Source organism: Thermobia domestica, chromosome 16, assembly GCF_964235325.1.
Source record: "Thermobia domestica chromosome 16, izTheDome1.hap1.1, whole genome shotgun sequence".
Taxonomy (NCBI): domain Eukaryota; kingdom Metazoa; phylum Arthropoda; class Insecta; order Zygentoma; family Lepismatidae; genus Thermobia; species Thermobia domestica.
Genome location: NC_137469.1, coordinates 24,786,275 through 24,806,746, shown reverse-complemented (window position 1 = coordinate 24,806,746; position 20,472 = coordinate 24,786,275). Strand labels below are relative to the sequence as shown.

General features: G+C 36.2%; 1 protein-coding gene across 1 annotated transcript in view; it reads left to right on the top strand.

Moving 5' to 3' along the window:
* The window catches only part of LOC145672950 (pancreatic triacylglycerol lipase-like), a 243,712-nt gene that overhangs the window by 199,101 nt on the left and 24,139 nt on the right, over positions 1–20,472 (top strand). The window contains exons 4-5 of the mRNA XM_081742200.1: positions 7,352–7,592; positions 15,755–15,988. Of these exons, the coding sequence (XP_081598326.1) occupies positions 7,352–7,592; positions 15,755–15,988 (475 nt within the window). The remainder of the gene's footprint in view (positions 1–7,351; positions 7,593–15,754; positions 15,989–20,472) is intronic.

Below are 20,472 nucleotides of genomic sequence, written 5' to 3'. Positions count from 1 at the left end.
TATTGATCTTTCCATTTCCTTTCAACTAGTTAACAAACTAGGTATAATCAAAATATATTATACTTATTAAGCGAAAGAAAAGAAATACCATTTTTTCCTTTGCCGAGGAATAAATGAATGTGTGCGCTAGAACAGTTCTGAGTGGGTCGTATCCGTGTATTGTTTCAATCTAGAAGTAGTATTTGAAATAAGCTTAATTATTTCGAAAAATGATACTAAATTCCTTTGTTGTTGTTGACCTGTACCTTTTGGTTTATCTAGGTTGGACGCTAGTGTGACATACGAGCACGAAGCGCAAGTATGAACCTTATTTAAGTTACAAGAAAGAATGTTAGTTACAATTAATAAATCTAAATTGAAATATAATACAAATAATACTTAACGTACGTAAAAATTATGCATATTATTCATTATTTCAATGTTCAGATATGCTGCGTGGTTAATTTAATACTGAATTGCAGAATTGAATTAGTCATTGTTAAAAGGGATTATGTGTCATTTTGGGCCAACTTTAATTATGAATAGATTCGTATGTACTGTATATATTAGTAAACCTGTATGTCTGTGGGAAACTATGTTGTTATTTCACTCATTCAGGTTCAGGTTCAAGGTATTTTCCTTCCTTCTCTTCGGAAGTTTAAGTTGAGTTGAGTTGATTTTAACGTCCCGTTCAGCAGCGAGGCTATATGAGACGTGAACCTACTGATTAACGTGGAATCCGAAACACATGAGCTCCCGCCGGGAATCGAACCCGGGTCTCCCACGCCAAAGGCGCGTACGCTAACCGCTTAGCCACGGAGGAGCTTTTAAACACCGCTTTTAAACACTGAAACAACTATGCTTAGTTTACCATATTTTTAAAAACAACACAATTTTATCTGACACTCTGCAACCCTGTCTATCGGAGATACTTCAGAATAGCCTGCAGCGAAATATCACCCATTCCCTTTCTGATATTTGCTAAGAATGCAGCAGGTGTCCCTTCTGTTTCGGTTGATGATCATCAGATTAAGAAAAAAATAACCACTGTAGGAAATGACCCTGGTTTAGAGACTTGAGGAAATAGACACTTGGGCAAATGACGCTATTTCCTTCGCAAGATGTATCCAATCCAATTGGCCTTCCTAGTCCCTCTGCAGAGCGTGGTCAGATCTCTAACCCTTTCCAGCCCGATTTGTGTGTGTGTGTGTGTGTGTGCGTTGGTGAACCCGCCAATCTTTGTAGGTCGATCGGTCTACACAGCAGCACTGTGAGTAATTTTTGCAAAGCGAGCATTTTTTAGTGGTTGCTCGAAATGTTTTTTACTTTTAACACGTTCAGAACCGTTAAAGGGGTCCCCCCGTGTGTTCTTTTGACTCCGCTCGTTTATTCGGATACAGCCGGTTGTGTGTGTAAAGTGTGTGTTCAGATTGAAAAATTTCGTTTCTCGATCGGTGTGTATTCCGACGCAGTGCCATCTACGTGTGTATTCCAAGCAGGAACTAGAGCAATTCAAACTCCTTGGAGCAACGTTCACCATTGTTGCCAATCAAGTATTTGTTGAAACGTTAAAGAAAATTAGTAACTACAACAGGAATTATTCACAGTAAGAACTCGGATATGAATATTACGTAAAACTAACCCTATGCCTAAAATGTTTTTATTAGAACTGAGGGGAGGGATAGGGGAGGTATATATATATATATATATATATATATATATATATATATATATATATATATATATATATAATTGATAATCACTATGTTTGTGACTAAATCTGCTGAACCGCCTGACCGATCTCGATCAAATTTGTAACATGGATGAGGTTCGAGGCTGGGCTGGTTTTAGGCTACTCACTTTGATGGTAAAAGTGAGGGGGGAGGGGGACTGGGTATAAAAAAATAAAACCTAATAACTCCAGAACCACTCAACCGATCTTGATCAAATTTTGAACATAGATGAGGTTCAGGCCTAGGATCGTTTCTATGAATTATATTTGACGGAGCAACGTAAGGGAGGAGAAGGAGGGGGAGATATATAAAAATTAATTTATATAAGACTGAAACTGACTATTTTTGTAACGTAATAAATCTTGAACTATCCGACCGATCTCAATCAAATTTTCGTCATACATGAGGTTCGGATCTAGAAACATTTTAATAATTTCACTTAAACGGTAGATCCTAGGGGAGGGGGAGGGGAACGTATGAATAAAAACTAACTAAATTTTGAACCACCCAACCAATTTCGATCAAATTTTCAACATGTATGTGGGTCGGATCTGGGCACATTTTTATAATTTCACTTTAATGGTAGATCCAAGGGGAGGGGGAGGGGAGGGAAACGTATGAATAAAAAATAATTAACTTTGGAAGCACCCAACCAATTTCCATCAAACTTTCAACAATTATGAGGGTCGGGAATTGGGTGCTTTTTTACCGTTTCACTATAACGAGGCAGCATAGGGGAGATATATATAAAAAATAAAATAAAAATGGCTGACTTTTGACTTCATCACTCTTGAACCACCTGACCGATCTCAATCAAATTTTCAACATACATGAGGTTCAGATTTGAAAACATTTTTGTAATTTCACTTTAACGGTAGGTCCTATGGGAGGGGGAGGGGAGGGGAACGTATGAATAAAAATTAATACAACTAATAACTTTTGAACCAACCAACCAATCTCGATCATATTTTCAACATACATGAGGTTCTGATTTGGAAACATTTTTGTAATTTCACTTTAACGATAGATCCTAGGGGAGGGGGAGGGGGGACGTATGAATAAAAATTAATAAAACTAATAACTTTTCAACCACCACACCAATCTTGATCAAATATTCAACATGTATGAGGATCGGGTCTTGGGTGTTTTTTTTCGTTTCACTATGACGAGCCAGCATAGGGGAGGGGGAGGGGGATATATATATAAAATATATATATATATATAATAAAAATGACTACCTTTGTGACTTCATCACTCTTGAACCACCCGACCAATCTCAAATTTTCAACATACATATGTTTTGAGGCAGGGATTACTTTAGGCTACTCACTTTGACGATGCAACGTAGGGGAGGGGGAAGGAGGAGAAATTTAAAAATGATCAAAATGACTATTATTAGTGTTGAATCCATAGTTTTCGGGGTCGATGAGAGAAGCAGTGACACTTTGGATGCTGTTTCAATCCAAGTTCAGCCTTGATAGTTGCAGAAGGGGAGGATACAACGTAGGGGAGGGGAATAAACATTAAAAATAATCGGAAAGGACTAATATTAGAGTCGAATCCATAGTTTTAGGATTACGTAAGATTAACAGTGACAATTTTGATGCCGTGTGCCGCAGCACGTTTGAGAGGGAGAAGGAGCTATATATAATAATGATTGAGAATGACCAATATTAGTGTTTAATCCATAGTTTCGGAATCATTAAGATGAACAGTAACATTTCCGATCCGGTTTAAATCCAGTCAGCCCCACAAGTTGAAGGAGGGGAGAAAGAGATATATAAAAAATGGCCGAAAATGGCCAATATCAGTGTCAAATACATAGTTTTCTGGGTCGCTTAGATGAACAGTGTTACTTTCGATCCCGTTTAAGTTAAAATTCAAACTTTCAACTTGGTGGAGAAGGAAGAAGAGGTTAAAAAATTATCGAAAATGACGGTTATTAGTGCTGAATCCACATTTTTTGGGGTTGCTGAGATGAACGGTTAACTTTCGATGAGAGTTGCCGCAACATAAAGGAGACTGATATAATGATCGAAAATGACCGATATTAGTGTCGAATGTATAGTTTTTGGGATCGCCGCGCATCTTGGGAAAGGGGAAGAGGAAAATATATAAAACGTATAAAAATAACCCATATTAGTGTCGATTCCATAGTTTCCGGTGTCGCTGAGGTGACCGGTGACATCCGATGCCATGCCGCGCTACATGGAAGAAGAGAAGCGGGAGATATATAAAATGGTCAAAATTTTCCGATGTAAGTGTCTCATGAGTAGTTTTTAAGGTCATTGAGATGAAGAATGACACTTCCGATCCCGTTTAAAACCAAATTCAGCCCCGTAGCTTGGGAGAGGGGGAGAATATAAAATGATCGAAAACGATTAATATTAGTATCGAATACATGATTTTCGGGGTCGCCGAGATGATCAATGATCTTTCCGATGGCGTTTAATTCAATGCCATTAAATCGAAAACAGCACATTTCACGGTACTGAACACATGAGATACGGAATTGTGCATTGAAATTTTCATATCACCCAGCGAAGCTTGTAAATATATGCTCGTAAAACTTCATAACTTTCGAACCACCGAAGCGATCTCATACAAATTTTCCACATGGATGAAGTTTGGACCTGGGATGACTTTTATCATTTACGTTTGACAGCGCAATGTAGGAAGGGGGAGAGGGATATAATATTGGTGTATCAGACCACCAGTCTTAAGCATTTTTCTCAGCTTGTACTGCACGTAGACAATGGAAACAAAAAGTGGATTCACTACAAGCCTTGGGTCACATTCCGTAACGATTCACGTCAAGGCAACACTAATTTTGAGTTTTAGTTTGGAGTAATCGGTATGGAAATATTGGCTAAGTAGTTAAGCTAAGACTTCAGAGCCGGATTAAGGATTGATGGGGTCTTTTATGTGTCCAGATGAACATAGGTACCCTATATACAGAAATGAAGAAACTAGTGATATTTTAGCAAGCAGACTGCAGATGGAGCCCCATTAATTACATCATAGAATCCTACACAACACAAAATACTTTTGCTATATGTAAATTTTATTTTATTTATTGTTTTCTTATACTTTGTGTTGTGTACATCAAGTTTTTCCTTTAGTTTTTGGGGACCTAAGCTATAGCTTGTTTAGCTTATACGTAAGTCCGGCATTGCAAGGCTTCGTGTTACAATCGTTTCAGATTTTTCGTTTATATTTACAAATTTAGTTTGAAACTCATCGTAGTTAAAACCTTTCTGTATACTATCTTTGGCAGAATTGAAAGCTTCTGTGTAAGTATTCTGAAACGATTCAAAGTTCCATGGAAATCCATAAGTCGGAAAATTAAACTTGCAGCTTTAATGCGAAAAACAAGCTCTGTACAGTCATCTCGAGAGGCTTTGTTGCCTGGCAAGTTCATGTCAGCACTAAATGTACAAATTTATACGGACATAAAACTCAAATTACAAAGTAATTGTATGAAGTTTTTTTTCTGAAATTAATTGCTTTGTCGAAGAATTTCTCTCTCTCTTTCTCTCTAGTATCAATCAATATCGACTTAAGCTGCCATCTGGAAAGAATTGATATAACTATTTGATAGATATAACTTATCTGTGGTCCGTGTGATCTGAGGTCCGTGGAGGCCATTTTTAGAACACAGGGCCGTATGCAGGATTGTCTGAGGGGGAGGGAGATAACTACCAAAATAACCAATCACATTGAAACTAATCAAAGTGACATGTGACAATATTCTTTGCCCCTGACAACGCTGATACATAGAACGGAGAGGGGGGTTAAAGAGGGTCGCAAATGATATAAAGGAAAAAATGTTCTCTCTTCCTGGCTTCTGTTTTGTTCCCTACTTTACAAATGTTACATTGTTTTGATTAGTGAATCCCTTTCCTTCAACCTACAGAAAATCGACTTAAGCTATTGCTTTTGCAAAGCTCTGCTTTCTTTAAAGCCATAAACGGAAACGTGATGGCAGAAAGTTTCGGAAAGTGTTGCTATTTTTACTGCTAGCTTCTCATTTTAGATAGTGTATATTTACAACGAAGGGGGGTGCACGTGCACCGTTGCACCCCCTAAATCCGGCCTTGTATATATATATATATATATATATATATATATATATATATATATATATATATATATATATATATTGTGGCAGAGCCTGTATATTTTATTTATTTTATGTGTTATTTTCAGTCGATCGTATTTTAATAAAGATTTAGATTTTGATTATTAGAATCACAGAAAACAGTAAAGTGTCAGGAAATAAGAATATATGAAAACAAATTACATAAACGATGGACATTGCTCTTTAGTGTACAAATAATTATATAATGTTGGTATATGGTACGCCTTGACTAGCAAATTATTTAATTACAGGAAATTAAAATCAGAATTCAATTAATGTATGATTGGAAAGAATTGGTAGAATTTGATGTAAGTAAATTTATAAGATGTTTGTGAACACAAGACACTTTTCTCGGGTATGTTAGAATTGTCAGGAATCATGAGTCTGGGCATTCCAAGGATTGCCAGTCGTCGGCCACAATGAGGAAACCGTTTCGTTTCCTAGATGAGAAAGAGCACACGCCTCTGACGTCATGCAGAAGCGGCAGATTCCAGGTTGCAGGAAATCCAACAAAAACCAGAGGACCAGAGGTCACAAGGAGAGTCAGAGGAGAGACACGAGGAGTCAGTGGAGACAGAAAGTTGGAGAGATGGAACAACGACGACGACTCGGAGAACGAAACTGAAGTTCGAACTAGTAGAATTTCTGAAAACAGATTTATTTAATTTGAGCGAGTCAATGTTTCGCTAAACGAACTTAGAAAGTTTATTGTGCAGAACCGAGGAAATATTATTATGCCGACCGTTCGAATTACTACGGCGTAACCGAATTACATCGCTGACCGTTCTCAGATTTTAACTCCGTTCCATCCTTTGGAGTGACCTGCCAGCGAGTTACCATCCAGCCTGTAGCTTGGAAATTGGGAGGAGCCTGTTGGACCAACATTCCCAGGAGAAGCAGAACCGTACATCCAGAGGTATGTGCTACTTTCTTAAACATTTGTCGAAGGCTCAATGTTTGGATATGCAGTGTTAGAACTGGCATTTCTAAATACCCGAATTTATACACAACACCTTACACATTCTTACACAAGGTTAAGTAAATACAGCGTTAATTCTATTCTCGAAATCTGGAGTTGTTATTTAGACACAGAAATCCCCGCATTAACATGAATAGAAATATTTCCTCTCGCTTAGTTATACATCGTATTCCCACTCATTTCAGATTGTGAGTGGAAGGTAACTTCTCTGCGTTCACTTATAACATCCCCAAACTAGAAACGAACCAGGGAGATTGTCAATATATATATATATATATATATATATATATATATATATATATATATATATATATATATATATATTAAAACCAAAATCTTTCCATATTAGGACATTCAGTGCATGATTTTCATATGTTATTGGTTCCTGTAACAAATAGTGAGGAAACATACAAAGCATTTAGTTTAGTAAACACAATTAACACAGTTTTAAAGTTAAAAATACTAGTTATTATTGTGAAAAATCACTAAAACTTTCTTATACTTTTGCTCTTGTTTCAGAGTGACGTCAACGTTATTCTTGTTGATTGGGCAACCGGTGCATCAGCTGCTAAATATATGAAAGGAATTGCCAATGCACAACTAGTGAGCATTATGATAAAACGTTTGATTGAGATCATGATGCTAAGAGGAGCATTGCCGAAGGATTTTCATTTGGTGGGATCCAGTTTAGGTGCTCATCTGGCAGGATTTACTGGACAAGCACTCAAAGCCAAAGGAATTCTTTTGGGCCAAATAACAGGTTATGAATGTGGACTTTTGAACGTACTTTCAGTATTATATTTATTTAATGATTCCAGAAAAATGTAGATCATCTCGTGTGAATATATTTATACAGTGGTTTTGTTGGACCCAAACGAACCGGAACACCGTTCAGGAAAATATTAGAATTGTATAGCCGTTCCCGTAATTTTTTTCAGCCAAATCACTGTAAAACGACCACAGTTCGTGTATATTTATATATAACTCAAAGGTCCTCAGTTTGTACATTTATATAACTAAGGCTACTGATATATCAAAAACCATTTTACACACTGCATCAAGATATTACCTTTTTATTGTAGTACGAAACAAGTTAAACATTTACACTCTTTACAAATCGTACATATAGACTTCACAAGATGGATCTTCAGTTATGCATTATTTATATTTCGTTGCTATGACAACTAACTCACATCGTCGAATCTCTATTATATAACAAAATATAATCGCATAACAGCCAGAAAAGAAATTACGTCTATATCCAAGGATGTTATAAATAGAGAATCTGCCCATATGTATCTTCATCCTATTAAATCGGTGAAGCCAAAAAACAACCGAGCATCGGTACGTCTGATTGGCTACTCTCGTTTCTACCATCGTCTGATGGCTACTTTCGTTTCCGCTATGATTGTTGGCTCAAAACATTGCGATCCTATTGGGCGGAGTGGTCAGAGTAGGGGTGGTGAAAATGTGACGTATGGCTTCAAGATTTTGGTTGTAAAGGCAGATCCTCTATTTTATAAGATCCTTGTCTATATCTTTTCGTATTCTTCTTCTTCTTTTCTTGAACAGCTTGTGCATAATTTAAAAGAACATTTCGCCCACAAATACAAATAAAGATATAATAAAGATGTTAGAATACAAGTATCGTTGTAACTGAATATATATTTTCAGAAAGATTAATCAATTTATTTAGAACGTAGTGTACACAAAAGGTCTGTTATAACTTTGCTTTATTCGCAATCAGTGATGTTTTCTTAACATGAATAGCAATCTTTCATCTTTCAATTTCACGTTGGGCTAAGGGAGACGATGATTAAGGCATGTGAATGATGATCGAAAAATTGGTAGAACGAGAATGCGGGAGGAAACAGGAATATCTCCAGAAGACAAATTATTATCTTCGATTTATCGAAAATATCCGTAAGACAAACGAAGTCTTACTATCGAAGTGTCTCTTTTGTTAAAACAAATTATTAGTTACAAGTTTTACTTGAAATAAGTTTAATTTATAATTATATAATATAACAACAATGAAATACACGTTGTACTGTAATGTAAGTCAAACATAATAAAACTATCATTTTTGTATGAAAAATACCCCCCCAGAAATGTCTCTGCCCCTCCTTTTCCCCCCTAAGAAATTAAAGCTGGTGTATCATCAGCACTGTCTTGAAATTTAAACCGCAGTGTCTTGTAACTCGAAGAAGAGTAGTTTTCGATATGTGTGGTCCCTTTGTGAAAGGTTACATTACGAAATAGTCTGTTTCGTATGCTATCGTCTGTACCCTTCATGGAGATCACCTAGATTATTATTATTATTATTATTATTATTATTATTATTATTATTATTATTATTATTATTATTAAATATTATTATTATTATTATCATCATTATTATTATTATTATTATTATTATTATTATTATTATTATTATTATTATTATTATTATTATTATTATTATTATTATTTTGCAAGTGACTTGTTCTGTATTCATTTCGCAGTGTTGTGGTCTCTGCTCCGATCTTAGCTACCATCAAGTCAGTTTTATGGTGGACAAACACCGCGTGCTTGGATTTTCTCGGGGTTATTTGGCTTTCTCTCGCTTCCTTCATTTTCTCATATCATTCATTTCCATCATTACCGTCTCCTTTAGCCTCGGCGCATAAACGTGGGATGTTAAACACACACACGCACACACACGCACATACACAAAAAAAATCAATGCCCCTATTGTTTGAATGCTATAGGTCAACAAAATATAAAACTGCCTTTGTTTATGCAAGCGTTAATAAGAAAAATGTACCTTTCTATTCTCTTCCTTCAATTTACCGAACATAATATCAGCAGAGTTCCTATCCCAAGAAATTAGGTTGGTCTCTTAACAGACGTTTGGAGATTCACTTTTCTTTTTTTTTCTTCTTTTTTTTCTTTTTTTAATTTGCACTTCGATTTCTCAGCTGGAATCACTTCAATGTTTGATTTTTGAGTATGTTTCATGTAGAAATATCTTAAATACTATGGACCTTATTCAGAGTGATTAGCATTATATTAAGGGTTTGACTAACGATTGAATCATGCAGTAGCTAAACCCTAGTATGACGCTAATCACAAGTAAGAACAACTGCGAATAAGACCTTACATAGAGAGTAAATTAGTTTCAAAAGTAGAAGTAATATCATAATAACGATACACAGGTCTATAATTGTTCTGTTACAGATTTTGATAACATAGGAAATGCAGGGGTGAGAAACTTTTTTTAGTCGGGAGGCAGAATCTGGAAAAGTCTCCAAAATAAGGAGTTGGATCAACCCGAGAGAGTAAAAGCAACCGGTGTTCCTAAATCATTAAGTTCACTATCCTGATCATTTCTAGACCCCTGTCGCTTGATACGAGCGGAAGTTCCCCCCGTACACCCCCTCTACTGAAGCTGAAAAATGAACGTTTCTAATAAAAGGCCATATCTCCAAAACGAATGAAGATATTAATTCATTTCTTTTTCAAATTTTATCTGCAAGGTGTGGTTTACGATTTTGTTTATTCATGCTTTGGATAGACCCAACGGCTTTTCGGAAAATTTAACATAAACATTAAAAACTGACATAATATTTTGACCTTAATATTTTATTTCTTGCTCTGTAACTCCCCAATGAGTTGAAGAATATGGAAAGAACGTCCCTAATTAAATTTGTAGAGCATTAAATTATCTTTCCAACGATACCAATATTGTTAGGTTTACTTCCAGAAGTAGCCCTAGAGCGAAGGCCCTAGAAGTAGCCCTAGAGTAGAAGTTTGAAGACAGACCGCTTTGATTCGAATACTGATGCTCCAAATGGCACCACTAAATTTCAGCTCACGTCAGTCAATGAAGGTTTTGTTTCCAAGATAAAAGCTGGTTGTTTTCCAATATTTGAAGAACATTTCTCATCCTTCTCCCTTGAGCTCTCCTGTACTGTCATGATCATTTCTAGATCTCCGGCCAATTGATACGACTGTGCGTTAAGAATCACAAAATTTTGAGATAAGTAAAGATGTCTTTTATAGTATTAAAATCCATTTATAGTTGATATTCAGGATAATTCCGACTTTTCAATTCTATTTGTGTGCGACATTTCCACCGGCTGTTGAAAATAATTCCTTATTTCTTTAACTAAAATAGTTATCTTACCATAATGAAAAGGCAGAAAATATAAATAATGTAAGAACGTATGTAAAGATGTCTTAAGTGAGATGGACAAACACCACTTACAGGTGATATACAGGGTAATAAATAACATCGTTGTACACCTGAAGGGTATTTCTAAAATCACGAATGGGCCTGTATTCCCTCAATGGTTACTTTCAAAATTTTTTGCAGAAACCTCAATAACTATATTTGTTTGTAATTTATGAGAATATTTTATCAAACTTAAATACTTACTAATTACTGGAAACAAACAGAACTATAATAATATTCTATATTACCATATCAAATCTGTGCAAAATATTTGCAAAATTACATATTTCTTTAGTCTTTTAAATTCGCATTAGATGAACCATTTTCTGTTACATAAGTGTTTGTAAGTGTATTATAACACTTGTTCCCATTACAGCTACAGGTTTTCATGCTGTACAGCTACTGAAGCCCACACACACTTGCATTTGTTTGTGTAGCACATATGTTTACATACAAGACTTGAACTCTGGTCAACTTTTAGGCATAGATTCCTGAGTGGTAAATTTTCGTGAATGAGCACCAATTTTCCATTCGTAGTTTGCCAACCAAGAAGTTCGGGTCGAAGGAAGTCAATATTCGAGACGTTGGCGTGCCTCCAAATGTATGTTTGAATGTGTGTTCGCTTGATGTTTAGCACTAAAGCACCCTTCATTGGCGGAGGATATTTTTTGTGACCTACCAAATCAGCACAGACAATACTAATCGAAGATTTTTGTGAATCGGTGTAGAGATTCACCACTAATTCTTGTGTACGTGCTATCGTCTCATAATCCACATTACCAGATCCTAATTTACTTAAGAAGTATGATTTTTAAAATATACATTCCAATGCTTTCTTTTCTTCAAGTTTTGTGAACTGATTGGTGGTGATTTGGAAGATATTTTTGTAAAATGTGTGCTTAATTTTCTAAACAGAGCGTGCTCACAAGTTGATGATTTATTCGACCATTACAGTCCATGTTCTATTAAAGGAGTTACAAGATTTGGGCGAACAGCAAGTATTTACTGACAGATCCGGATAAATATTGAAGGTCGAGATTGTCTGTTTCCTCAGCATTGGCAAAATGTTTTATTGATTTGCCTGAAAACAAATCTGACCTCGCAACATTTCTTTCTTTAGAGCTGATCAGGTTCTGTAGACAAACATTGAAAGAAGTACAGTTTGTTATCATATCAGTTGGATTTACAGGCTTACTTCACGTGGAATCATCACAGGGAGAAGACCTACCATTTCGGAAATCTACTCATGAATAGGCTGATACAAAGATAAAACTTCACACGCACCACGCTTTTAGCTGTGATTGCAAGCAGCTGCTCATTGACTACAAAGACACCGATATTCTTCGTCTCCTTATACATTTTTAAAACATTTAAGGCAGAAGAAATATGGATGTTTACTAGAACAGCAATAAAATTACAATGTATTCCCATCCACACAATTGTGAATGAGTTCAACGATGAAATATGCCATTCCTTGTCAGCATTCCATGTACTTACTGGAAGTGACACTACCAGTCAGTTCACAGGAATTGGTAAAACGAATGCATGGAACACGTATTTTTTTTTAAATCATACTTCCTAAGTAACTTAGAATCTGGTAATGTGGATGATGAGAAGATAGCACGTGCAGAAGAATTTGTGGAGAATCTCTACATCGATTCACAATAATTCTCGTTCAATGCTGTCTGTGGTGATATGATCGGTCACAGAAACCCAGACCAACTTTACCAACGAAGGATGCTCTAATGCTAAACATCAAACGAGCACACCTTCAAACACGGCAGGATTAAGGAAGAGGCTTAGGGGGCTATAGCCCCGGGCCTTCAGGTAGATAGAGGCATCTACTCTGATCAAAATCACAACTGGCTATCTAAAAAAGAATCATGTAGATACAATTATCATCACAAAATAAAATATGACCAAAAATATGAAACATATTCCCTTAACATTCCCACTGTACTTTCACAGAGACGTATTAGATGAAATCAGCAGGACCCACATATTTATTCTAACCCCGGGAATCCAGGTCGGTTTATCCAGTCCTGTTCAAACAATACATTTGGCGGCACGCCAGCGACTCGAATATTGACTTCCTTCAACCCGAACTTTTTGGTTGGCAAACTACCAACGGAAAATTGGTGCCCATTCACGAAAATTTACCACTCAGGAATCTATGCCTAAAAGTTGAGCAGAGTTAAAAGTCTTGTATATGTAAACGAATGTGCTACACAAACAAATGCAAGTGTGTGTAGGCCTCGGTAGCTGTACAGCATGAAAACCTGTAGCTGTAATGGGAAAAAGTATTATAATACATTTACAAACACTTATGTAACAGAAAATGATTCATCTAATGCGGATTTAATAGACTAAAGAAATATGTAATTTTGCAAATATTTTGCGCAGATTTGATATGACAATATAGAATATTATTATAGTTCTGTTTGTTTCCAGTAATTAGTAAGTATTTAATCAAGTTTAATATAATATTCTTATAAATTACATACAAATATAGTTATTGAGCTTTCTGCAAAAACATTGTTAAAGTGACCATTGAGAGAATACAGGCCCATTCGTGATTTTAGAAATACCCTTCAGGTGTACAATGATGTTATTAATTACCCTCTATATCACCTGTAAGTGGTATGTGTCCATCTCACTTAAGACATCTTTACATATGTTCTTACATTATTTATATTTTCTGCTTTTTCATTATGGTAAGATAAACATTTTTGTTAAAGAAATAAGGAATTATTTTCAACGACCGGTGAATAGAGTTGAAAAATGTGAATTATCCTGAATATCAACTGTAAATGGATTTTAACACTATAAAAGACATCTCTACTTATCTCAAAATTTTCTGATCCTTAACGCGCGGTCGTATCAATTGACCGGAGATCTAGAAATGATCATGACAGTACAGGAGAGCTCAAGGGAGAAGGATGAGAAATGTTCTTCAAATCTTGGAAAACAACCAGCTTTTATCTTGGAAACAAAACCTTCATTGACTGACGTGAGCTGAAATTTATTGATGCCATTCGGAGCATCAGAATTCGAATCAAAGCGATCTTGTCTTCAAACTTACTTCGCTGTTAGGCTATTTCTGGAAGTAAACCTAACAATATTTTTACCGTTGGAAAGATAATTTAATGGTCTGCAAATTCAATTAGGAATGCTCTTTCCGTACTCAACTCCTTGGGGAGATACAGAGCAAGGAAGAAAATATGAAGATCAAAATATCTCAGTTTCTAATGTTTATGTTAAATTTTCCGAAAAGCCGTTGGTCTATCCAAAGCATGAATAAACAAAATCGTAAAGCACACCTTAGAGATAAAATTGGAAAAAGAAATTCATTAATATCTTCATTCGTTTTGGAGGTATGGCATTTTATTAGAAACGCCCATTTTATAGTTTCAGTAGAGGGGGAGGGGGTATACGGGTGGAACTTCCGCTCGTATCAAGCGACCGGCGGTCTAGAAATGATCAGGATAGTGAATTTGACAACATCTTTGGAATTTGATGATTTAGGACCATCAGTTGCTTTTACTGTCTCGGGTTGAACAAAATTTAATGATCACGTGTTCTGCCTCCCTACTATTTTGTCTATTAATGATTTATACATATACGCGCGTGAAGAATTGATGTATTGACTCGTTAGAAAATATATTAATTTTAGGGCGCCTCATCCAAACACACAAAGATCGAAATGGTGTTCTATTCTTTCGTAATAAAGCTCAAACAAATCTCGTACATGGCGGATGTGTTCTTTCTACAGCAGGATTCACTGCTTTGGATCCCCAATAGACATTCTAGATATCGACAATGAGAATAAATTAATAACACAACTTGATAAATTACTTTTCGATATGTTCAGTATCTTGTGCACATCGTATATTCTAATAACATTGATGAATAGTCTTTATAACATTGAGTTACTTTGTTATATTAATTAGATACAGTCATGGATACTATTACTGTAACCTATGCGACACTGTAATTAGGCAGTAACCTATTGTATTCTTCTTTAAACAGAAAAATAAAAAAAAATATAAAAAGTACTTACGTGATGAGGTCTAATTAACACGTTGGCCGCCATGTGCATAATTCTGATGCACAAATAGTATGGTACTTTAAAAAAACTCTACATCACGGTTCATCGGCTGCTTAGAGGGGGGCGCGATGGCTCAGTGGTATAGCGTTCACCTGCGATGCTTGGGATCTCTGGTTCGATCCCAGCTAGCGTCGTGTGGACTTTGTTGTGGACAAACACCGTGCACGTCGATTTTCTCGAGGCTCTCCCGTTTTCTCCCACTTTCTTCATTCCACCATTTCATTCATTTCTCATAATCACCGTCTCCGTTAGCCTAACCGGCATAACCGTGGGACGTAAAACGCAAAGACTTCATTTCGTTTCTTTCTCGGCTGCTTAGAAGGATCTGAGCTGTAAGTTGTGTAACAAAAGAATAAATGTGCGCTAAGTATAGCTTACAGTAATTACAGTAATTAGCTTAGCATAATAAATTATAGTTATACGAAGGATACAATAGAAGGTACTATTATAGTGTAAGACCAAAATTCAGTATAGTATACTGTGTAGAAAATCCGAACCGACTCTTCCGAAAATTACGGTTCATTAAAGCTGGTATTTAGGATAAACACAACGATTTTATAAATCCTTCTTAATTATTTATTTTTTCTTTATTCACCAGGACTCGACCCAGCAGGATTTGTATTTAATGTATTACCTTTAGGTGTTGGCCTCGATAAAACCGACGCAGAGTTTGTGGATGTAATTCATTCGTTTGGAGGACCTTTCAGGAGAGGAAGACTAGGAACTGGATTATCCTTAGGACACGTGGATTTTTATCCTAATGGAGGAAGTGAGCAGCCTGACTGTGATGATAACGACACTCATAATGTATTTCAGGTTATTAGAGCGATGCGTAAGTATAAGCCTGAATCATAAAAATGTGGTTCTCAAAGGTAGTTTACATTACTGTCAGTACGCAACTACACACGATAGTTTACCTACGTACTAATTGGCGAAACACTGAGACTCTGATTAAAACAGTTGCTCCGTGTGGTGTCGCTACCGTTGTTTTTAAACTAATCTAGAGTAGTGATCGCCAAACCGTCGATCGCGAGCTACTAGTAGCTCGTTGGGTTATTTTGGGTAGATCGCGTTAAGAGCCTGCCTTACAAAAAAAAAATAATACGAAATTTACCATTTTCTTTTGCTTGATTATTCATCAGTGAAAGGAGATAATGAAATGCAAGTCACCACAATCATATATAATGCTATTCTACAACAAAAAATATGAACCTGAAGAATGTTCAGTGTTGCAATCCATAGAAATCACAGTGTTGCCACAAAAACAATTTACCTAAAATCTAAGTTAAGACAGCGAGTAGAAGAATGAACTCAACTGCATTTGATTACGTATCATGTTGTTTTGGTTTCTTGTGAACTACTTTTTAATTAACATTATTGTTTAGTTTTAATAACTGTATGTTAAAACTATTTTGTTTATTACAAACTAAATACAACTATTATTTAAAAAGTAGTTCACAGGAAACCAGAACAATATGATACGTAACCAAATGCAGTTGAGTTTGTTTCTCTACTTGCTGCCTTAACTTAGATTTTAGGGAAATTGTTTTCTGGCAACACTGTAATTTCTATGGATGGCAACACTGAACATTCTTCAGGTTCATATTTTCTGTTGTAGAATAGCATTATCTATGATTGTGGTAAGTTCCATTTCATTATATCCTTCCACTGATGAATAATCAAGCAAAAGAAAAATGGTAAATTTTGTATTATTTTTAGTAAGGCAGGTTCTTAACCCTCCAGTTGGCTAACCTTGATTCCTCCACTGAGCTGACGCTAACGACAGGGGGCGCTGACGACAACTGATTGTTTCTCCCGTACAACTGCCGTTGTCAGTCTTATCTCTCAGTTGATTGTATACGCGTGGGATTAGTTAAAGAACTGGATTCGTTACAACCTCATTGCGCATAAATTGCATCTTGCGCTTCTAATATCACACGTATTGTAGATACGATTTCCACCTGAAATTCTTACTGTGACAATTCTATTTTACACTAATTCAATACAATATTAGAATTTTTCTTAGAAGGTACGACATTAGCAAAGAAAACAGTCAAATGATTCCCTTGTGTTTCATCTCTTGCTAAAGTATACTGTATTCCTTTAGCTAGTTATTACTAAATATAACGAGAACATGCAAGCATCTCCAGAATTTTCTTCACTCTAGTTGAACAACATCGTGTGTGTTCAAATTTTTGTTCAACGGTGCAATCCCGGCGCCCCTATTGCGTTCTGCGATTATTCTTGTCTGATTATACCTATACGAGGATTGCAAAATATACTGTATATAGGCCTACATTTTTACATGAAAACTGTTTTCATTCTTATTAATTTAATTTTTCCAAACTGGTGTGCATTCTAGGCATTAGCCTCGCACAATCATATTGTAGACAGGGGCGGAGTAAGGCAAAAATTTTCACCCTGGCAAAGTGACTTTTCAGCGCTACCCCTAGTCCTAGCCAATATATAACATTTTATTGCAGTGATTTTAATATTTTAGACCCATTTTCAAAAGCAAATATTAATACTCAAATACATGGTATTGGTATATTTAGTACTTATAATTATATAGACCTATATGGTATCAGTTGCATTATGATTTTGATTATTATTATTTACGTACCGATATATATAAACAAAAACAATATCGAACAGAATTTATTGTATATACTCTTCCCCCTCCACCATCACTTTAAAAGATTAACGTACCGTATATAAAATCCAATAACATTCATTGACTGGGAAAAGTTCACAAAGAACATGGTCCGCTATAAACAATACAAACTCCCCTTCACTCTTTCTTCTACTATGTCATGTCTCCATTTGTCGATACAGCTCCCCCCTAGTACTATGAAACTCTCTTCTTCCGTGGTGGAATGGAAAAAGATTATATAATTGGCGCTACTTTACAAGGATACAAACCAAAAAAGTCAGTAGAAAACACGGTATAAAATTTACATTTTAAGGCTCGTTTTGGCGCTCCGGGCAGTCGCCCGGCTTGCCCGGCCCTTGGTTTGCACCTGATTGTAGATGTTAATTCTGGTATTGAATGTAAACTAACGAGATCTCAGAAGATAATAGAATGCTTGAAGACGTTTTTCTTTGTGCAGTGTTGTTCATCAAATTTCAATTGCTTGACAAAATAGACTCCAGACTGACGCTGAAAAAAAAAAATCATTTTTATCCAAGGTAATTTTGATTGAAAGTTGAGTCCTTCTGCTGAAGCTAGGTTTTGTTAACATTGATATTGGTGCGCCATTTGGTTAACCAGGTTTACATTCTATCGAAATGGATGCACAGTAGGGTGACTATACAGTCCCGTTTAACGTGATTGTCCTCTTTTTCAGAAACTCTCGGATGTACTGAAAAAAAATGCAAACGAGACTCAAAATGTTTCTTTCTCTAAAATAAGCGACCCCTTTCTGGCTTGTACAGAGTGATTCTTTTAAAACTCACGGATTTAATTTGGGTATGGATTTCTAATTGAAGTCCGATTTTCATGCGGTTTGTAGCAAATGATCAAGGAAGGATGGGAGATTTATGGAACCATGTTTACTGGTTTAAATTCATCCGGGGTAATATCGGCAATGTCTCAAGAAAACTAGCAAATATTTGCCAGTGTACCTTACAATTGGAATGAGGTTTTGTATTTTTGAAGCCAAATTGCAGAATACAAATTAAGTGTTAGTGCCAATACACATTAGTCACATGTTAAATAGTTATAGCCGGTTTCTTGCAACAGAAGAAGGAGAGATTTCGTGGGCGACCTAAGGAATCGATTACTGACGTCTCCACAATACCCGCCTGCGGGGTCCGATGCTTCCCTGTCTCACTCAGAAGTGTTCCTGTTTCTCCCAATTTATTCACTAGCGACCATATTATGTTCCTGTCTGGGGCAGAATTTGAGACAAATTTGTTTTTAAATGCCCTTTGCATAGCAACAACAGATTTCGTTTTCCAAAAACTTTTAACGATAAACTCATGTTACACCAAAGAGTACACTATTCTCACTGTGTCCTGATCATATTCTCACAGTAGCACAGAACTGTATAGCACAATTCTCAATACAACGGCCCAGTTTTTTGTTTCTTATTGACCTTGGCGAGGTTGATATTAAACGGAGAAAACTCAAATCTCCATACCGCACCGCACCGCACCGCACCGCACCGCACCTCATTCCTATTGTAAAGCACACTGGCGAATATTTGGTGTTTTTCTTAAGGTGTGGCCGATATTGCCCGGAATAAATTTAAATCAGTAAACATAGTCCCATGGAATCTCTCATCCTTCCTTGATCATTTGCCATAAACCGCATGAAAATCGAACTTCAGTTACAAATTTTAGACCCAAATGAAATCCATGATTTTTTTAAAAAAAATCACCCTGTAGTAACGTAATAAATCATATTTTAAACATATTTTTGTACAGTTATTCTTTTTTTAAAGGAAAGATCTGTAATAAACTGAGTCATCGACAAAATGTCATTTCAGTGACTATCAATACCCACCATCCTGCTTTCTCTCTTAAATGTTGAAGGATAACCCATAAATTAAAGTTCTAATAAGGTTAAATATAATTAAAACTTATCTATTTACTTATGTCAGGGTAGTGTAGTTGGCATATACATTACAGTAGTCCTCGTGAAGTTTTCTCCCTTTTAAGGAGCCCATACACTGTTAGTTTAACTGAAGGAAAACCTGATCGTGACGTCAGAACTGAAGGAAAACTGTGTGAACTGAAGGAATTCGTTCAGTTCAGGTAGTTCTTGATGCGGTTATTTTGGACTAAACAAACGAACCGTCTTTTGCTACGATAACTGTGCTATTAACTGAAGGAAACACACAGTTGTTTCAGTTGAGGTCCTGCCATCATGGCACCTAGTAAAAGTGAGGCATTGTTGGCTTATTGATGCCTACCGTGCTCAGCCCGAACCTTGGGAAATGCAGCATGTGCATTATGCGAATATATATAAAAGAGGGAAGGTGTATGATGTATTACTTACAAAATTAAAAGAGCTGGAACCTTCGGAGACACGCGATACTATTATTAGAAACATAAACAACCTACGGTCGGCATTTAGGAAGGAACTGCGTAAAGTGAACGAATCCAAGAAATTGGGGACTGGAGGTGAGGAAGTGCACATTCCAAAGCTTTGGTATTTCAAAGTACTTAGAAGTGCATCTGATAAAACTGAAGCGCCTGAACTGAAGGAACTGAAGGACTGAACTCGATTAACTGACGGTAGTCCACGCACACTATCAGTTCATTTCATCGTACGATCGGTTAAGTCAGTTTCTAGCTCAGCTGGACGGATCC